Source organism: Muntiacus reevesi, chromosome 5, assembly GCF_963930625.1.
Source record: "Muntiacus reevesi chromosome 5, mMunRee1.1, whole genome shotgun sequence".
In the NCBI taxonomy this organism is placed as follows: domain Eukaryota; kingdom Metazoa; phylum Chordata; class Mammalia; order Artiodactyla; family Cervidae; genus Muntiacus; species Muntiacus reevesi.
This window is the reverse complement of record NC_089253.1, coordinates 34323094-34342809: the sequence shown is the minus strand read 5'-3', so window position 1 is coordinate 34342809 and position 19716 is coordinate 34323094. Positions and strand designations below refer to the sequence as shown.

The 19716-nt window shown below is 47.8% G+C and overlaps 1 protein-coding gene and 1 pseudogene across 1 annotated transcript in view; both read left to right on the top strand.

The window, feature by feature from the left end:
* The first annotated feature begins 934 nt into the window (after positions 1-934).
* NTM (neurotrimin) overlaps positions 935-19716 on the top strand; it is a 917634-nt gene continuing 898852 nt past the window's right edge. Inside the window, exon 1 of the mRNA XM_065936484.1 lies at positions 935-1176. Within this exon, the coding sequence (XP_065792556.1) occupies positions 1095-1176 (82 nt within the window). The 5' untranslated portion in view covers positions 935-1094. The remainder of the gene's footprint in view (positions 1177-19716) is intronic.
* On the top strand, positions 15303-15415 carry LOC136170161 (U6atac minor spliceosomal RNA; annotated as a pseudogene).

Below are 19716 nucleotides of genomic sequence, written 5' to 3'. Positions count from 1 at the left end.
CGTGCATATCTGCAGCTCTCTGAGGACATTTGGTAACCACACACAAAGTCTATACCTGGAAAGTTCATCAGCGTGTCTAACCTAAGTCTGTCTTGCTGCAGGTTAAATAAGCCGCAAGCACTTACATTATTCGTTGTCGTGAATGTGTGTTGCCCGAGGCACACAGAATAAACTCCTCCTCTGCACCCTCTTGGAGAAGCTTCTTCATGTGTAGACTGCAGTCCTCAAATCTCAGGAGCTCTCTCCCTTTTCATGTTATCATACGCACATGGATGACTTCAGGAAATAAGTGAATGAAATATAGGCGTAATGCAGGTATTCTGAAACAGGAGTGACAGGAGAAGAAAATAGAAAGTTATTTACTATTTTCCAAGCGATGAAATAGGAGATTGATTGGAAAAGGTGAAAGATGAGAGAGAGAGAGAAAAAAAAAAATCTGTCATTGAATGATATTTTCATCGGAGAGGAAAATAAATACCAACAAATGAAATTTGACTCATCTTTGCAAGTTTCACCAAGCATGAAAATGTCCCTTTAAAATTTCTAGTAAGCAGTGGCTGGCTATGGGATTTTTCCAGTGTAAAGGGAATATGAGTTCAGGAGGCCTGGGAATGCCAGAGGAAAGGGGTATTCTGATGTTTGGGGCTCTGAGACTGTCGGTTTAAAAAATGAAGGTAATATACAAGGGCCAAAGTGACATTTATCATGCCATCTCTCCAGGCTCCTGTCTCTTTAATCAGCTAGCCTGATTTGCCCAGTAAATGATTCCTGAGTGTGTGTGTGTGTGAGCGCGCGTGTGTGCCTGCGCGCGTGTGTTGTAGCTCTGTCAATCCTTGGATTAGAACCAATGATTGCAGCTCGTAGGAGGGCTGTCCAGGGCCAGATTGTACGATGTGTCTCACTGCTAGAGTATGAGGAGAGATAATTACTGAGAAGTCACACTCTCCCACCCTTGGCTTTCTTGTGGTGTCCTTCAGCAAAACAGTGGATTTAAATCTCCTTCCACCAGCTCGAGAGCAACGCAATCTGTCAGGAAAGAAAGAGAGAGAAAACCGAACCTGACAAAAAAGAAGAAAAAGAAGAAGAAAAAGATCATGAAAACCATCCAGGCAAAAATGCACAATTCTATCTCTTGGGCAATCTTCACGGCGCTGGCTGCTCTGTTTCTCTTTCAAGGTAAGAGCTTGCTATTGATCTGCCTACAGCAGACCCAGGAATTGTACAGTGTGCTGTGGGTGATTCGCAGACTCTCCGAGTCGGCTCTGCTGTGTGGTTTGCAGGTGGAGGAGAGAGCGTTCGCTCGCGTTCCAGCAGCATGGCTGGGACGTTCTCCTCCCTCCCAGGCTGTGAGGGTATTGATCCGATTCTGGCTGCTAGGGGAACAGGCGGGGGATGTATGTACATAAGTAAAGCGTGTCTAGGGCTCCTGTTTGGTAATGTGGCTGTTTGCTGGTCCCCCGGCTGTCTGTACATTCTTGTACACACACGATGGATGGAGACACATGGAAGCCGGGGAATTAAGGATTCGGAGGGCGGCGGGGAAAGCTGATGCGTTGCTTGTGGTACTGGGAAGAAATTTCGAGAGGAAACTTTAAATATCTATCGGCCAGTAAACTTGCAAAGCTTCTGCAAGGAGCAAAAGGAAAATGCAGGCTAGGCATAATCAGGTAACTGTGCTTTGTGGTCCGAAAGCCAGCTCTGAGGGCTGAATCAGTCTGCAGCAGAGCTGGGCAGCTGGGTTAGTTTTCTGTGTGTTTGGGGGTGTGTTTGTGAAGGGGAGCTGCGGGGGGTGGTTAAATAGCAGATAAGAGGCTGCGGGAGCAAGCAAGGCTCTGAGATTCCGGAAAGCTCTTCTAAGTTGAAGGGAGAGAGGCAGGAAGAGTCAAATGCTAATGTTCTGTTTCTTTCTCTGGGAAGCCGAGCCCTCTGAGCTGCAGTCAGGGCCGGGCTTGCCGAGTTGTGGTCCTGCTGTGCCGGGGTGGGTGGGAATCCACTTCAACCTGGGGTCCCCTCGCTGCACCAGGGGGTCCCAGCGCTCTGTCCCAGCTCCCACCTCCCAGCAGGCTCCCACCTTCCAGCAGCTGCTTTCCCTGCCCACCTGCTCGCCCCGCCCGCCTTGTCCTTTGAGGATCTGGTGTGCCTTTTCTCATTAAAGACCCCTGCGTTCCCAGGCACTGAGGTGGGCAGAGAAACTTTCCCCGATGGTTGCCAGCTCCGTCTCCCACAGGACCCCACTTGGGAGCTCAGTGCTGGCCACTGCGTCCCCAGAGGAAAGTTGGCTCCCGGTGGGCGGGGGTAGAGAAGGCTGGGAGTCCCACCCATCTGGTTCCCTTCCCCGCTGCAGTACGGGGCTCTCGCGGTCCCCGCCTCTAGTCCCCTGAGTTCCCCCTGAGGGTGGTCTTTGGTGACTTTCCCTTTGCCGGAGTTGCAGAGGCGTCCACGCAGATCCACAGGAGGTGGGCAGAGAGGGACTAGGCCGGGAAGGATCAAATGCCTGCGAACCCTCGGCTGGGCTCAAGGAGGGGGGAGGGACCCTGCAGGGCTCTGCAAGGAGGCAAGGAAGTCCGTAAGTCCATCGGATGGGATCTCCTCGCCCTGCAGCTCCCAGCCATGGGGGCGGGGGGCACGGGCCTCAGGGTCTCCCTCCTCCCCCACGGGGCAGTGGGTGTGAGCGTGAAGGAGGCCACGTGGAGGCAGCCCTGACTGACTCCTCTTACATAACATGGAGCAGAGGCAGCGCGTGTGTGTGTGCGTGTGTGTTCACGCGCACCCCTGCTTGTACTTGGGTGAACAGGGGCTCACCCAGTGAGATCAGGGCCCCAACTCTGGAACTTGGGAAATTGAGCCCAGAGCCAGGCAGCCTCCAGGTAACAGCTTCCATCGCTAACCACAGAAATGTAAACCAAATGGGGGAGGGGTGGGGGGAGAGGTCCGGAGGGAGGGGCAGGGAAGGTCCCAAGACCTCCATCATTCCCATCCATCCTGAGGTTTCAGTCTCTTCCATTTTAACCTCCGACTGGAGACAATTGCCAAAATTCCACCATCCACAGCCCCACTGGCAGCTTGCCAGGAGCCCCAGGGCCATACTGGATTTACATATAAATTAGCATATGTGATTTTTTTTTTCATCAGAAATAAATGCAGGGAAGCATAATATTTGCTCATACTTTGAATCATTCCTGAACAGATGAGAAGAAAGTGGGGGTGTGAAGTTCTCCCCCCGGGAATTCTGATTGTGCACTCTTGTTGCCATCTTGGGTGGGGACGGGGGTGACTGGGTTACCCCAGCCCTCCTCACAGTCTACCAAATCCTGAATTTAATAAGACGAATCATGGCCTTACTTGCACTATCTACCTCGAACCAGCTTTCAGTAAGCTTTGATGTGTCATAAAAGAACCGGGCTGCCCAATATTAAGGCAAAGTGACCCCGAGACCCACCCCTACTCCCTCCCAGTTGGACCAGCCAAGGTGACGTGTGTTTTCACTTTCAGGGCATGGGAGCTGGGGTGGGCCAGTTACCTCTTATAAAACTCACAGAATTCCTCAGGCAGCCGGGTCTTGCCTGCAATAACCCACCCCTATTGCATTGACCCAGTGGGACTAGTTAGAATGCAGTACACATTCTAAGGCAATTTTTTTCTTCTCTGTTTTTGTTTTAGGCTGGCTCTTCCTAGAGCCCTTACTTCCTGGGCTTCTTGCCTTCTTGAAAAGGTGTTGGGGGCTAAGGGGCGGTTGATGGACCCCTCCCTGACCTGCTCCTCACCCCAACCCACAGCCACCATGATCCAGCTTAGAGGAGGAGGGAGTCAGCCCTGATTAGTGATGGGGGAGGGTGGGGGTGATTAGCGCCCAGGGGCTCTGGCCCTAAGACGCTCGGAGTTGATTAGCCAGAGCTCCTCCTCGGCCCTGGGAGCCAGAGCAGCTCCTGGATGAGGCGCTGTCCTTTTCAGCTCACCGCCCACCTCCTGCCACGGAGAGGCTCAGAGAGGAACGGCTGGTGTACGGCATCTTCCCTCTTTCTAGAAACCCGACCATTTCTCCTTCGAAGGATTAATGCTCCTTTCAACACCTTCCCAGGAGCTGGGCTAGATTCCTGCCTTACCTTTCTCATTTTCTCTCATCTCCTCACATCCCACATCAACTACCTGCCCACGTACACAGCAGCAGGGCAGAGGGGAACAGAGAGGACATGGAGCTGGGTTCCCCTCTCTTTCTCTGGGCGTCGGCGACACAGACACGGTTCAGCTGGGCGGATCAGCCAAGTTCCTGCCACTCACAGCAGACACTTGGGTGCCAGCCGCAGCCTGAGCTGGGCAACGCTTCTGAGATGCGGGCAGTGGGGGTGACAGATGAGACCATAACAATGTTTACTGGCAGAGTGAAAAATCGGTTTGGGGTGATGGGTTCCTGGGCCTGATGTAAGTAAGCATTGTGGGCACTTGGAAGCATGGTCAAAAAAAAAAAAAAAGAAAAATTAAGGGGAGATGACAGAGGAGCTTCACAAAGTGGACATTAGCTGCCAGGCTTGGAGTTTCCAATGGGGGAGGCAGGGTGGCCATAGGCAGGTCGTGGAGTGCATAAGAACTGCAGCTTCCCTCCACTCTTCACACCCTGGGACTGCCCTCCAGGCGTTGGATGGAGGTGGGCACAGAGGCTCAGCCGGAGGTCGTTCTCAGGTGGCAGTTTCAGGCTAGTCCTGAGGCTGGCTCTTCCCTTCCATCACTTTTAAAGCCAAAGTGAGCCCCAGAAGCCCTCCTCGCAGCTGTGGCCTCTCCCCCTGGCTTCGGTGGTTTCTCAGTGGCCTCTCTTGTGGCATGGGGCTGAAGGGCGCTGAGCTGTGTCCCTGGGGGGCGTCTCCTGGTTCCTTCCTCAAGTGTGCCAGGGGGCACTGCCCCTAGCAGCTCCCTGGGGATCTGCCCCTGCTCCCTGGCAGCCCCGAGGTGCAGCAACCCCGGCTGGGGCCAGCGACTTGTCATGGATGGGTCACACCGGTGTTGACTTCAGCCACGGTTTACCCCTCGGGATGAGGTGTGCTCTCCGGACATCCTAAGAAGGGGTGACCTGCAGGACAGGTGATTCCGGCACCTGTAGGAAGATGCTGGAAGGATGTGAGATGCTCTCACTATCTCCTTATGTTGGAAATACTTCAGAGAGGATGACTGTGTCGAGGATTTGTCTCTGTTCCAGATATTTTAGGTCTGGAGCTCATGGCCTGCTCCTGCCTATCAACTAGAAAGACGAAGGTGTTAAAAACAACAACAACAATCCACTTTGCTTTATATTTAACCTCAGCAGAGGTTCTATGGGCCCTTCAAACACTGTAATGGGTGTGCCTGTCTGTCTGATTTCCAATCGTTTTAGGTGGCCTGAGCACAGCTGGGTGGGGAGCAGGTACATCCGAACACAAAGCTCCCTATGACTTCTGTAGGTGACAATACTTCCCTCTGGGAAGTCTCCCCACCTGTCGGCCGGGCAGGGGAACAACTCCCCCAAGGGTTGTAAAGACTCATTAATGCTTGTAACGCAGCAAACATGTGGTGCTAAGTGGAGCTCCACGCTGAGCCTGCTGGTATTTATGCAGCTCCTTTCCTTTCTGCTCTACTGGCTTGTTACATGTTTACTTTATGTCTGTAGTCATTTGAAATTCAATAAAACTAATTAAACATAAAAAATGAAAACATGCAAAAATAAGGTAATCGATGGCGTGCAGGTCCGATGGGGTCTTGGGTACCACATCCTCCAGGGTGTCTCCTCTGCAGACCTGGTGGCCGGGCCCTCCTTGCCTTAGAGGGTGCGCGGTGGAAGAAGACCGGAGGGGATTTAGAGGAAACACGCGGGACCACGCCTCCTCACTCTTTTCTAGTAGGAGGAAGACTTTTGCCAGGAGGTGTCAGGGGGCGGGGCCAAGGGTAGAGGGGCGGGGCCCTGGGGGGAAGGGACATGGGAGGAACCGGGAGTTTCAGAGGGTAACAACCAGATGTAAGCTGGACTGGCAAAGGGTGGAAAGAAGAGGCTCCCGTCCTCTGCTTTGACTGATTTCGTTCAGCAACCTCTAGAGCTTATGTTTTATGTATTTATGTGTGTGTGTTTCTGCAACCTTCTGAACTGAGCCTGCCCTTGCTATGGCAGCTGAAACTTACAGGAGCGTCCATGGAAGAGATGTGCATGTCCCTCCACCATCCCTCTCCTTCCCTCTCTCTCAGCTTCTCCCTCTCTTCCTCTCCCCTCTTCTCCCTCCCTCTTTCTGCCCTCTCTCCCCCTCTTCTCTGCCCTCCCCTTTCTGTTTCTCGCCGTCCCTTATTCTTTCTTCCTTTCATTTTTCCTTCTCCTCCGTGGGAAAAGTAATTGATCAGCTGACAGATCTGGGTCAAGCTGGCAGGGGCTGCTCCGCCTCATGTAGGGCTTGCCTAGGAGAGGGGGGAGGGGGGCCTGTCCTCCCAGGTCACAGGAACCCAGATGATAGACTGCAATGGTGGTGGTGGGGGATCAAGGAACCAGTGGGGAGTTCATGTCCATAAGGTTGGCTGGGGTCCCACTGAAGGCAACATCCTCAGCTGTTGCGTGTCTGGTACCCCAGGGTTCCACATCCTTTTCCCCTTTGTCTCTTTCCTGCTTCTGTTCCACTTGTAGACCCTACTTGTTCCAGTTTCTTCCCTCTTCTTTCTGCTTGCCCCTCCTTTTCTGTTCCTTCCCAAACCAAGACAGGAGATCACAGATTCTCCCCCGCTTAAGTCATATTAGAGAAATGGCCTTTTGTTTATTTGCAAGAAGAAAAACAGAAACTCTGCCAGGAGAGCTCTGTAAGTCATTTGCAAACTGCAAAACAAACCAACAGCGCTTCACATTTCCATTGCTGAGAAAAGAGTATTTCAAGAGAGACTGTCAAGCTGAGAAACCAAATATTGGAAAACACATTCTTCAGCTCTGTTACTAAGGACATCTTAGGTTACTAAATTTGATTTTTTTTTTTTTTTTTTTTTTGGCTTCTTGAAGAGTGTTGCCCTTTACAGTAATAAAGGACTGTTCAAAAGATGGACTGGTTTTGGCTTCAGTAGCTCATTCAGATTCACTCTCCAGAGGTGCCTCCTTGGCTTCATCTTGGTGGTGTCACCAAAATCCAATTCAACACAGACTAGATCTCATTGTTTACTTGTGCACTGGTTCAATCACCTGGCGAGTGTTTATTGAGTTCCTATTACGTTCCCTGCATTGTTGTAGGTGCTGGGAATATATCAGTGACCAAACCAGCTAGACAGAGTACAATCCCCAGATTTGATTTGATTTGTCATCTTTTTTAATCACATTGGGAAGAACCAGCAGGATTATCAGAAGTAGGAGTGGAGGGGCGCTGGGTGACATAGTCTTCTGCACAGTTGCTTGTGCAAATTACGACGGGTGGCAAGCGCACCCCAACCCTGGAGGCTTGTTTTTAAATGGGGAGCATGGGAGAGCAAGTGCAGCCAGGCTCTGGGTTCATCGCATCAGAGGTGCTGCCTCTGTTGTTCCATTGTGACTCCTGGCCGGAAGGGCTCAGGGATGTGTGATGCTCCCTCCCACAGCAGCAAAAGCTGCTGTGAGGTGTTGACTTGGTGACCATTGGCTCTTGTCATTGTCATTCAAGTCATTCAAGTGGTGTCATCACCACTGCCACCCTGGCCAGTGGCCTGTCCAACGCCTTCGTACTCTGCCTTCTGCAGAGAACTGGATGGCCAAAGACAGCAAGGGGTGGGGTGCTTACGCAGGACAGGGTGGGGTGTGCTGAGGCAGCTGATCAGGGTGAGGCAAGTGCAGCTCATGGGACCCTGAGGGTTTCCTATTTTAGGGTGGACTTAAGATGATCTCTTTTCTGAGAACTCTTTCTTTGCTACCTACTCGTGTGCTCAGCCATGGACTGAGCCCACCAGTCTTCCTTGTCCATGGGAATTTCCAGGTCAGAACGTTGGAGTGGGTTGCCATTTCCTTCTCTGCTCCCCACTCATCACACCCTGATTTAGGGTTCCTGAAATAACAGACAAGCGTCGTCGTTTATTTGTTCTCCTCTGATGCTATAACTGTGGTTGGGACACAGTCTTTTTTCAGTCATCAGCTTGTGTTTCCAGCCGTACGCACCCAAAGAGAATCCAGCTTCCCTTCTGCTCACGGTGTGAGTTGTGGCTGCCCTCTGAACGCTTTAAGGGGGTTGCTCTCCTGGCTGCTTCTGTCTGCATTTCCATAGTGCTGGTGACTCTTCTTAGCATTTCCCCTGTAGAAGGACAGGTAAGTAACTTTCTCATGGATCCATGATTCTTCAAGTCAAGCAACCTGGAGCTATCTGCCTCTGCTGAGGTTAGGAGGTCCTCATACGACAGGTACAATGTGCCTTTGCTTGTAATACTCCCATTTTCTAAGCCATTGGTCCTCAAATTTGTTCTACCATGGAATCACCTGAGGAACTTTATAAAAATGCCAATACCTGGACCCTATCCCAGAACGCTTACATCAACATCTCTTTGTGAGATGTTCGGATATTTTCCAGAGCTCTCTAAGAGGTTCCAACCTATGGCCAGGTTTGAAAGTCATACCTCTTTGGTTACCAGAAAACATTCTCCAACCTGGGATAAGGCACATCGCTTCTAAGAGCCTCTGTCACTTCATCTCTAAAATAAAGTGGTTGGACTAAAAGATTTTCAAGTTTCACGTCCCACATTTTGCAATTCCACAAATAGCCTTTCTGAGTCTAGTACTTGCAAGGTAGTGGTGCTAGGGGAAAATATGCAGAAGCAGTGTCTGTTTGCAGGAAGCTAAGAATATAAACACAGCCACAGACGACCACAGTCGGAACATGTGAGTGGTGTGTGTGCACACAAATAGTCCATACTGTATCATACACACTATCATGTATCCACACATGCCTGTGTTTCTCGTCTAGAAGGCCTCTTTCAGGTGGGAGGGAAGGATGAACAAGCCACAGCATTTCAGGTAGGGGGACTCAGGAATGAGAATGATCAATCCCACAGGAGAAATTCCGGAGCCTTGGAACGTGTGAATGTGGGTCAAGAATGGATGTGTTGGAGCCTGATTTAGCACGAGCTAAGTGATGGTGAATCTTGGCAGAAGCTCCATTCATAAGTGTGAAGATTTCCATCTCTCTCTCCCAGCCTCCACTCCCGCTCACTCCCCAGGAACCCGCTACCCAGCCTGCTGCTTCCATCTCTCTCCTCACTGGCAACAAAGGCTCCGTGCTCAGAACCCCAATGCCAGTTTGGCAGCTACTGTGTTAGGCCGAGGGAGGCTGGCTCTCGCCTCCAAGCCAGGTCAGACCCTGCAGCGCAGGCAGGAGCGAAAGCATGCCTGTTTTGATGGAGTCAGCAGGTACAGGCGGCACAGGGGGAGAAGAGCTACCATGCGGATTTGTGCCAAATACAGTCCCTGGGTAACTCACGAAGTGTTCCTGCTGCTCCGTCAGCCAGGCAGAGTCACAACCAGCTCAGGCCCAGAGAGACTTTCACGATGGTTTATTTCAATCCCCCTGTTGGAGCTCTAACATCCCAGTGTTGCAGCTGCACCACTCCAATGTGGGGGAACTTGCCTCTCTCCAGAGCTACTGCATCTGATTGATCAGGAGGACAGGGAGACAAAGGAGAAGAATCTGTCCTCTTATCGATTCCAGCCCCTTGCTCTCGGTCTGGAGAGGAAACACACCATAGTCGTTGGATGGTCTGGGTCCAAGCTCTGGTTCTGCCACTTCCTAGTCTGAAATCTTTGGCAATTTAATCAACCTCTGAGGGCAATTCAGTTCCCTCTTGTACAAAACGGAGCTAATTCTGAGACTTACATTTAGGGCTGGTGTAAGGATTACATAAGTTACTGCAGAGAAAGTGCTCAGAACACTGCCTGGCACACAGTAAGCTCTCAATAAATATCATCTATAGTAATACGAGGGCTGCTAATACTACTACCCACAGGATGAGGCTGGTTTTTCTTCGACATGGCTTTTCTTCAGATATTTGAAAACATGATTCCCTCCCCTTCTCCCTACGTTAAATATTTCAAGCTTTTCTCCTGTTTTCTGTATAATCATCCGTAGAAAGGGTGCCGATGGCCCTTTCCTAAAATTATTCTGTTTTCTTTTTATGCTGTTTTTCTATTTATGCTATTTTCTTCTTAAGGTAAATCTCTTCGCTGTGTGCTTTGAGTATTAGAGGATGTGGCCTCACCTGATTCTAAATGCAGATGGAATGAAATCTCTGCTCTCTGGAAAGGCATGACCCCGGGGGTGCCAGTCTCTCTCCAAACCCTTTGTCCTCTGGTTCCGTGAATTCCTAGGGCTTTGCTGCGTCTTCCCCCTAGGAAGTGTGCACCTGCTCCCTCTGCTGATGGCTGTCCAGTCCACCTGGCTAAAACTTGTTATGATTCAATGCAGAACTCCAGGCTCAGCGCCTCTCCGAAGCTCCGACTGCCTTCTTTTCTGCCCCCCACGGCTCTGGCGCGTCCTTCCTGGTCTTTGCTTCTATTGCAAGTCTGTGTAGCTCCCTGCTGACGCCTCTGTCTCCCGTCTGTGGACAGTGAGCTCCTGGAGGTCTGGGACTGCCTGTGTGCCATCACACCCAGCACAGTACCTGGCACACAGTTGATCAGTGTTTATGGATAAAAAAAAAAGGGGGAGAGAAAGAGAGAGAGAAGTGCCCTTAGGCTTATCAGGAGCCATAGAACCCTGTAGAATCTGGGGGAGCTATAATTAACCCTTCCTTCTCCAATGACTGTGTCTTACTGTTCACACAACAACCTGACCTTGGAACTTGCTCTTCTCTGAAGTCTGTTTATCAGATTCAACTCATCTCTTTCTCTGACAAGACTTCTTTTAGACTCTGAATATGAAACTACAAACATCAGTCACCCCTGCTGGCGATCACCAGCCACAAACCAGATGTTATAGGCACCCAGGTAGTGGAAATGAACTCTCGTTCTTCCTGGCTAAACTCACCCAAGAGCAGGAAATGGTCTCTCTAGGGGCCAGCTGGTCAGAAGCTTGGAGGAGGGGGCTGCTCTCTGAGCCACGTTGGCATCAGAGGGCAAGGGAAAGTCAGACCTAGGATAAGAGGAGAGTGACTGGTGGGTTTTCTTTACCCAGAGAAGGTGAAGAGGATCAGTGCTTCTTACTCACTCCAAACACACTCTGCCTCCTTCTTCACCACTCCCTACGTTGGGGGCATTTGACTGTCTTCTAAACAGCCAGAGGGGAACCTGACCCAGGCACAGCAAGTTTAATTGACAGCCTTTTTTCTCAATGCAATTGGTGATGCACAGACATCTGCAGTTCAATAAGCCATTTTGTCAGTTCTGAAAGCAAACAAGAATAATTGTTTTGTATTTCTCTTTCCTTCCTCCCTTAAAACTTCTTAATAGAAGAATTTGAATGCCTTCTCACCACTTTTTCATCACTCTCTGGCACTGCTGAATTCTTGTCCAAGGCTAAAATAGTTCAATCATCAAGTCTAGAAACTCAGACTTTCTAGAGTTGTGGGAGGTACCTTGGCATTTGCCTGGTCTCCCACCTGAATGATATTGGTTAATTCCTGCTCACTAGCTCCAGGACCCCCAGAGAAGAGATGCTGTCTGAGTTGTGGTACTGGTTCTGGCTGTCTATCCAAATCACTTGTGGAGATTGTTAGACGTCCAGGTTCAACTCACAGAAAATCTCATTATATGAATCAGAATGGGGTGAGGTCATCTCTACTTTGAAACACTTAGGACTTTCAGTGCAGATATAGCTGAGGATAATTGACACCAGCCTCCTGTTTCATAGTAGGTAAACTCTGTAAGAAAGTACTGCTCAGTATAAATGCTACCCTTTCTCTTTATACATAGTGTTCTAAATTTGTTGAAGACAGTAATATACTTGCTTATAATATGCACCTCTGAGATTTGCTTAGAGCCGAGGATGGTCATGCCATGCGAGTCAGGCCAATGGAAAGTAGGCTGAAGTTTCCCAGGTGGCAGTTAGAGTGTTGGACTCAAAAGAGTGCTGTACTTTGTGAGTCCAACCACTCCTACATCTTTTCTTGACTGAGAGCCTGGCATACTATACCGGGGTCCAGGAACCAAACTGCAAACAGAAAGGAAAGAAAAAAAAAAAAAAAAAACACACTTACAACCAGAATGGCAAAACAGGAAGCTCTTAGGCTGAACTAAATGAATTTGCTGTTTGAGTAAATCAAAAATAGTTGAATGTAAACAATTTCACATGGCTCGGTCTAACAGAAGGACCCCAAGTTCAAGATAACATAGCAGTCACGCCAGCTGTGCAATATGTATTTCCACACTTATTATTTATGGAAACTATTTCCATATAATTAGAGTTCTATTACTTGTAGCTGAATACAATCCTAGTAAATCTACATGGAACAAAAATGTGCCTCTTTCTGACTTATGCCAGTTAGAGCCACTCAAAGTGCCAGTAATACTGAGCGATCCAGTATCTTTCTAAGAGAAGACTGTGATGGACCCTGGTTATCTTACCTTGACATTCTTAGTTCCTTATCACCATTATCATGCATAACTTCTAAACCACTAATCATTGTGATCACTATCTTCTAAGCATGTTCCAGTTTGATGATGATTCACTAAAAGACATTGCCAGACAGATTGTTCCTGCTGTAGTTTGATTGGCAAAGTGGGGAGTGGGTTATTGTCTGCTACATTTTGGACTTTATACATCAGACCACTTTATTATTGCACTCATTTCTTTTCTTGTTCAGATATTCCACACTATTGCTCACTGAAGTTGCACTCACTCCCCTGTCTAAATTGCTGTTATTCAAGACCTCTCCCATCCTTGCTTTTATGTGTTTCAAATTTCATTGCATGTGGGTCCATTATTTAAATCCACTGAGGCTATTTTTGTATTCTGATGAGCTGTCACCATTAGTTTCCTGTCATTCCCAAGTGATATAAACTTGTCATGTCCACATCACCAAGGTGACTGATTAAAAAACAGCAAAATCATAGATTCAAGAGTATAGCCGAGCTCTTACTTACATTTTTATTTCAACTACTCCAGAATGATTTATTCAGATCCTACTGTGTGCTGGCCATAAACAAGTCCTAGATCTTACATTCAGTCAAGAAAGACAATTCAAGACAACATGGTAAGTGTTGGGATGAAAGCAAGTCTTGTTTTCCATGGCCACATAGAGATATATCAGGTCAGAGAACTCTTCTAGAAGGAAGAGATACTAAAGCTGAGACACAAATGTTACCAGATTCAGCCAAGTAAGAGGAGAGAGAAGTATTACAAGCAAAGGAATCAGCATATGCCAAATCCTAGAAACAGGAAAGCATGGTAGGAATTTAGGAATCCAATACCAATCTGGCTAGGCTGAGTGTGTTGGTATAGTTTCCTGGGATAAATTGGGGGTGGAGGCAGCTGGTAGGTAGAAAGACAAGGGGTGCAGTTACAGAAGTAGTCACAAGCCACACCTTAAGTGGCTTTATGGTTCTTGTTAAAGATTTTATTCTGAGGGAAGAAAGGGTTGTATGCCAGAGAGCAGCGTGATTAAGTTTGCAGTGTTAATTGATAAATAACATTATTTAGGTTACTTTAAAATGTTAAAATGTTACTCCAGTTGCAGTGTGGGAATGAATTAAAAGACTAGAGGATGTGGGAGCCAAGCAGGCATGAATTAACCAGATGAGACTGACAGAGACAAGGAGATGTGGGTATTCAAGCGTCATGGACTTAGAGCAGGGGTCCCCAACCCCCAAGGCCACTGACAGCTACCTGTCCAAGGTCTGTGGCTTGTCAGGAACTGGCCACACAGCAGGAGGTGAGTGATGGGAGAGATAGCAAAGCTTCATCTGCAGTTCCCCATTGCTCCCCATAGCTCACATTGCTGCCTGAAATATATACTGCCCCCTATCTATGGGAAGCTTGTCTTCCACAAAACCAGTGCCTGGTGCCAAAAAGGTTGGGGACTGCTGACTTAAAGGATAGGACCTGGAGATGGAGAGGAAAAACAGTGATGCATGAGAAAGCAAAATGGAAGAGGACTTCTCATATCTGGGTAAATAGGACACAGGCAGGTTTTAGGGAGAGTGTGATGAATGCAATTTGGGTCTCGATGGTTTTATTGGTTGTACACAGAGCTCTCTGATGTGAAACTAACTGGATGAATCTGGAACTCTGGAAAGATACCTGAGCTTGAACAAGAGAGTCTTTGACACAGACACAATGAGTTACCCAGGAAGGAAGATGATGAGAAATGGGGCAGACAATCAGGATTTAAGCATCAAGAAGGGAAGAGATCTTGGGAAAACAACTGACAAGATGTGGCCAAAACAGGGGAGAAAAACCAGGAGAGTGGGATGACATTGGGGTTGGAGGATGTGTGTTTGGGACAGGCAGGAGCCTTAGCCACCGCATCCCATATTGCTGACGATCAACTAAGATCAGACTTAGAGGAAGAATATCTTCTATTCTCTTGGAAAAACAGTCTTTGGAGGTGGAGTCATAGTGTAGGGATCAAGTGGGGTGAGAATAAAAAAACATGGATGGTTATTTAAGTTTTTTCTTTATTTTAAAGGGAGATAAAGTTGTGACACCAATGGGAGCTGTAGTTGGAGAGAAGTTTGTTGCTTTTGTAAAATAGGGAAGACAGATCTGAACACTGGTGGGTGAGGCTGGTAAAAAGCGGGTGAAGGGGGGATAGGAGATGGTTACCCAGGTGAGGGCCCTGGAGGAATGTGCAGCTGGGTGGGCAAATCTTGAGCATAGGAAGAAAAATGGGACTTACAGAAAAGTAAAAAAACCACTATCATTACTATGAAAAGTGAGGAAGGAACCACATGTTTGAAAATATCCATTACCTTTGGGTTCAGACAGAAATGACAACCACATAGTGAAAGTGGTTTAAAGAAGATAGAAGTCTATCTCTCTGGTTACAAAACCACCCCACTGTGTTCCTGGCTGGTGCAGTGTTCTCAGCCTCAGGGACACTCAGGGACCCCACTCTTTCCATGGTTTGGATCCAGTGTACAAGGTCTAAGAGGTCAGCATCCTTGTGTCAGGCCATGGGATGGAAGAGGAGAAAAAAATAAGGGCAGTATGCACGCACAGACTGTCTCCCAAGGATGCTCCCTCCCTTGAAGCCGTCACAGAACGTCACTCCTCACAAGTCCTGGGCCAGAGCTTAGTCACTCATGCACACCGAGATGCAAGGCAGTGTGGGCAAGGTACCATCCACTCTGGATGACCACACGCCCAGACAAACTCAGGGGCCCGTGACCATGGAAGAAGGGGAGGCTGAATATTAGGAGCCAATTCATGTCTTATGAAAGGAGGAGGTTAAACCTCCCTTGACAACGACGGGAGGGGCCCCCATACAAGTGCATGGTTAAGGCCTTACCACTTATTCTGTGACCTAACCACGGATTTTCAGCATCTCTGGTCCTTAGGGAAATGCAAATACCATAATCGATACTACTTAATACCTATGAGGATGGTTGTTAGTTTTTAAAAATGGTGACAATATAGAGAAACTGAAATGGAAACTTGTGTACTGCTGGTGGGAAGATAAAGTGGTGCAGTCACAGTGGAAAGTCATTCTTGGTTCCTCAAAAAATTTAAAATGGAATTACCATATGATCCAGCAGTTTCACTTCTAGGTGTATATACCCCAAAATTTGAAAGAAGACACTCAAACAGATATTTGCACGCCAGTGTTCACAGCAGCGTTATTCACATTAACCAAAAACGGAAAAAAACCAAGTGCCAGCCAGGGAGGAATGGGTAAGCAACATGTGGTCTGTACATACGATGAGATGTCATCCAGCCTTATGGAAATGAGTGAGTAAAATTCTGACATGGGCTACAACATGGATCTCCAGCCTCTGGGATCTAATGCCTGATGATCTGAGGTGGGGGTGATATAATAATAATGGAAATAAAGTGCACAATAAATGTAATGCTCTTGAATCAACCCCATACCATGCCTCGCCCCCGAACTGGTCTATGGAAAAATTGCTTTCCAAGAAAAACTTTCTCCCTGGTGCTAAAAAGGTTGGGGACCCCTGGACAACATGGAAAAACCTTGAAGACATTATGCCAAGTGAAATGTCAGACACAAAAGGACAAATATTGTATGATGCAACTTCTATAAGGTACTTAAAACAGGAAATTCATAGGTAAAAAGTAGAATCGAAGTTACCAGGAGTGGGAATGAGGGTTTATTATTTCATGGGTACAGAGATTCTGTTAGGAAGATGAGAGATCTGGGGACACTGATGGGGGTTATGATTGTACAACATCATGAATGTTCTTAATGCCATGGAATCATACACTTAAAAGTGGTTGAAACGGTAAATTTTATGTGTATTTTGCCACAATAAAGACAAATGGAAAAATGAGAGCTGATTAGCAGTCTGTGGCACTGTATGGAGGCAGGTAAACTTTGAAACTTAGTGACAGGAAGTCGAAGAAGTTAGCATCTGATGGCTTATATCTTTTCTGAGTGTAATTCATGGAAGGTTTATGTGTGCACACTCGTGTATACAAGTTTCCTATGTATGCCTATAACTGTATAGGCTGGCTATTTTTTTTCCCAGAAAGTAGAAAAGGACTGAAGATAGTTGTGTGAATAATGATGGAGAAAACTGGCTAGAGAATCAGAGGGATTCCACGTAGTATTAATCACACCTTTCCTCATGGCATTCTTTTTTCTCTGGACTTTAAAATTATTGTTATTATCATTATTTTTACTGAAGCATCGTTGATGTACAATATTATATGTTACAGGTGTACAGTATAGTGATTCATAATTTTTAAATGTTATGCTCCATTTATGTTACTGTGAAATGTTAGTTTTGATCCTCTTTTCTCCAGATTTGTAAGATACGATATGATCCACTCTCACTGTATTTTCCATCTCTTTTCCCCATCATTTAGGAGATACACTAGACTTTCTCCCAAACACGGTCAAAACTCATCTCCAACTCAGTTCTCACATGAACTCTGTAAGGAATTACGGAGATAGAGTTTTGCATTTACAGTTTGCAGAGCCTATCCATGTAAAATATATTTCTTGATATCCACACCAATCAAAAAATTCTTTTCTCATCGCATTTCCATTGTTAACTCTGCCTTTAGAAACTGAGGGTTTTTGTTTTTGTTTTTTTTTCCCCTAAAGGCTTTATTTCCCTCAACTGTAAATGGAATAGTTAAACTTTCTTGAAATGTAGTTTTCATGTTTACGTGGATTATCTTGTGAAATTCGTCTCTCCATTCATACTGAAAAAGTAAAGCCAGGGACCCTAGGAGGTTTCTGAACAATGCACATGTTCAGAAGGAACATGTGACTGTTTCTCCCCAGGACGGCATGTGCACACACATCCCCGCACACACACACACACACAACTCCCCTCCCCCACCCTCCTCCCCTGCAGTCTCTCACCACTGACTTCTCTGACCTTCCCCATGTCTCCAGTGCCAGCTCAAGCTGACTTCATTGCTCACGGGACTATTGTTGCCTCTGAACGGGTCTCCGGTACCAGTCTGCATCCCAGCTCAACCCTTCCTCCATCTTGCCCATCACTGATTATCTTGCTACAAAAACAAATTTAGCCACTTGAGTGCTTTACTGAAAATCTCCATTAGCTGCACGCAGCTCTCAAGACAAAGCCCAAGTCCCTCAACTCGGCACAGGCAGCCCTTCCCCCTCTGCCCAGCCTGGGTCCTGCTGTGTCTCCCAGGGACCTTCTCAGGCTGCCCCATTCACCCAGACGCTGACCCTGCACACTGACTCGGAAGCGGACCCTGGAAACTGACCCTGCACACTGATCTGGAAGCTGATGTCTTTCCACATCGCTGTGACCCTACAAAGCTCTCGGCCCAGGGATGTCCATCCTGAGAGGTCAACACGGTGCAACCCTGCACACACTTGTGTCCGTGTTGAGAGGGGCAGACAGGAGACAGCCAGGAACAGAGTTTAAAAGGCTGGACAAGGAGAACAAAGGGGTTTTGAGACCTGCTCAGACTCACCGATTCTATCCACAGAGGCTCCCTCTTGGCAGTTTCCTTGTTAGGAGCTGGCCTTGTAGCCCAGGCTTCCGTGATGTCTGGTCCAATCTTGGTCCCTGAATCAGAAAGTCTGGGGCTTTCTGAAGAGGCAGCTACCTGTGTCTGGAGAAGGCCCTCAGATGTGCAAGTCACCCTAAATGTTGAGAACCGCTGACGTCAGGCAGACAAGGTTAGGAACTCTGATAGGAAGGGAGGACTGCCCTGGGGGCTGCTGGGGCCTCAGGGGAGGGCTCTCTGTTTCTCTGGAATATTCCCTTCTTAGCAAGGAACCTGCAGACAAAGCAAACTTGGCGGTACGAAAGCTACAGTGAGTGAGGGAATGTTAGTCCCTCAGTCATGTCTGACTCTTTGCAACCCATGGACTGTAACCCATCAGACTCCTCTGTCCATGGGGATTCTCCAGGCAACAATACTGGAGTGCGTAGCCATTCACGTCTCTAGGAGATCTTCCTGACCCGGGGATTGAACCCGGGTCTCCTGCATTGCAGGAGGATTCTTTACTATCTGAGCCACCAGGCAAGTCAATAGAAATATGTAAACTAATGAGAATTTCCTTTTGGGTTGCCAGCCTTAGTAAATAAAAATCCAGGACACCCTACTTATTTTCAGTTAAGCAATGCCTAACTTTTAATTATGCATAGCACATACTTATATTAAAACTTTTTTGCTATTGATCTGAAATTCACATTGAAGGGGGCATCTTGTTTTTGCGCCATGTTCATCTGACACCTGTCTCTTGTCCATACATCTTAGACCTCAGGAAAATGGCCAGATCAGAATTAAGAGTCTGAAAGGTGAAAGTTTTCTTGGCTTCTCTTCTTTTTAATGGGGAGGTATGTAGTTTGGCAGTGTGGAAAAAAGAGATGGCTTCTCTTTCTGGCTCACTGGATTATATCTAAAATCCACATTTGGGAAAGAAAGAGAAATAGAAAAACAGATGGTGGTTGAAAAGCCCACGTGCCAGGAAGTCCCTCTCCTCAGTTGAGCTGAGTACCTACCATGGTCCACCCCCTGAACTCACAATCCCACAACAGAATGAGGGGCCAGCTGCAGGGAGACTGAATTCCATCCCTCGGGGCCCTGCCTCTGGGCAGCTTTTCTGCAGCCACTGGTTTACCTGCCCCAGGAGGCAAGATGCTGCCTCAGAGGGTGGGGCTGCGGTGCGGAGACTGGGGGATGAATGACAGGCTTCCTAACAGGATGCAGCTGAGGGAGCCGTGTGCTGACAGAACAATTTGCTGGTGCCCAGAATATCCACCCAGCTCCGCAAAGCGGCAGCCAGGGCGTCAGGAGAAATTTCAGGATTTATCATTCGCCGGGGTGTCAGGTTTTCTGGGAGCCGCACGCTTCCCACCGCACTCTTCCAGACCTGCAGCCTTGACAGGCTGTCCATAGAGGCTTCCAGAGCCTTAGGAGTAACATGCAAAACTAGTCCCTTTTTCTCCCTTCCGGATCCACTGGTGTTTATGTAAATGGCTGGAAAAGTAGTTTTAGGCTTATTTCTGGAGCTTAAGGGCTTGGTGAGAAGCCTATTATTGAAAAATCAGAAAACTGAAAAGCAACTTCTCAGACAATGAATTAGCAGCTCGAGGAGTGTGTGTAAGGCCGAGTGCACCGTAACTGGCTGCCTTGCAAATAGGAACTCCCCCGGGACTCAGTCATC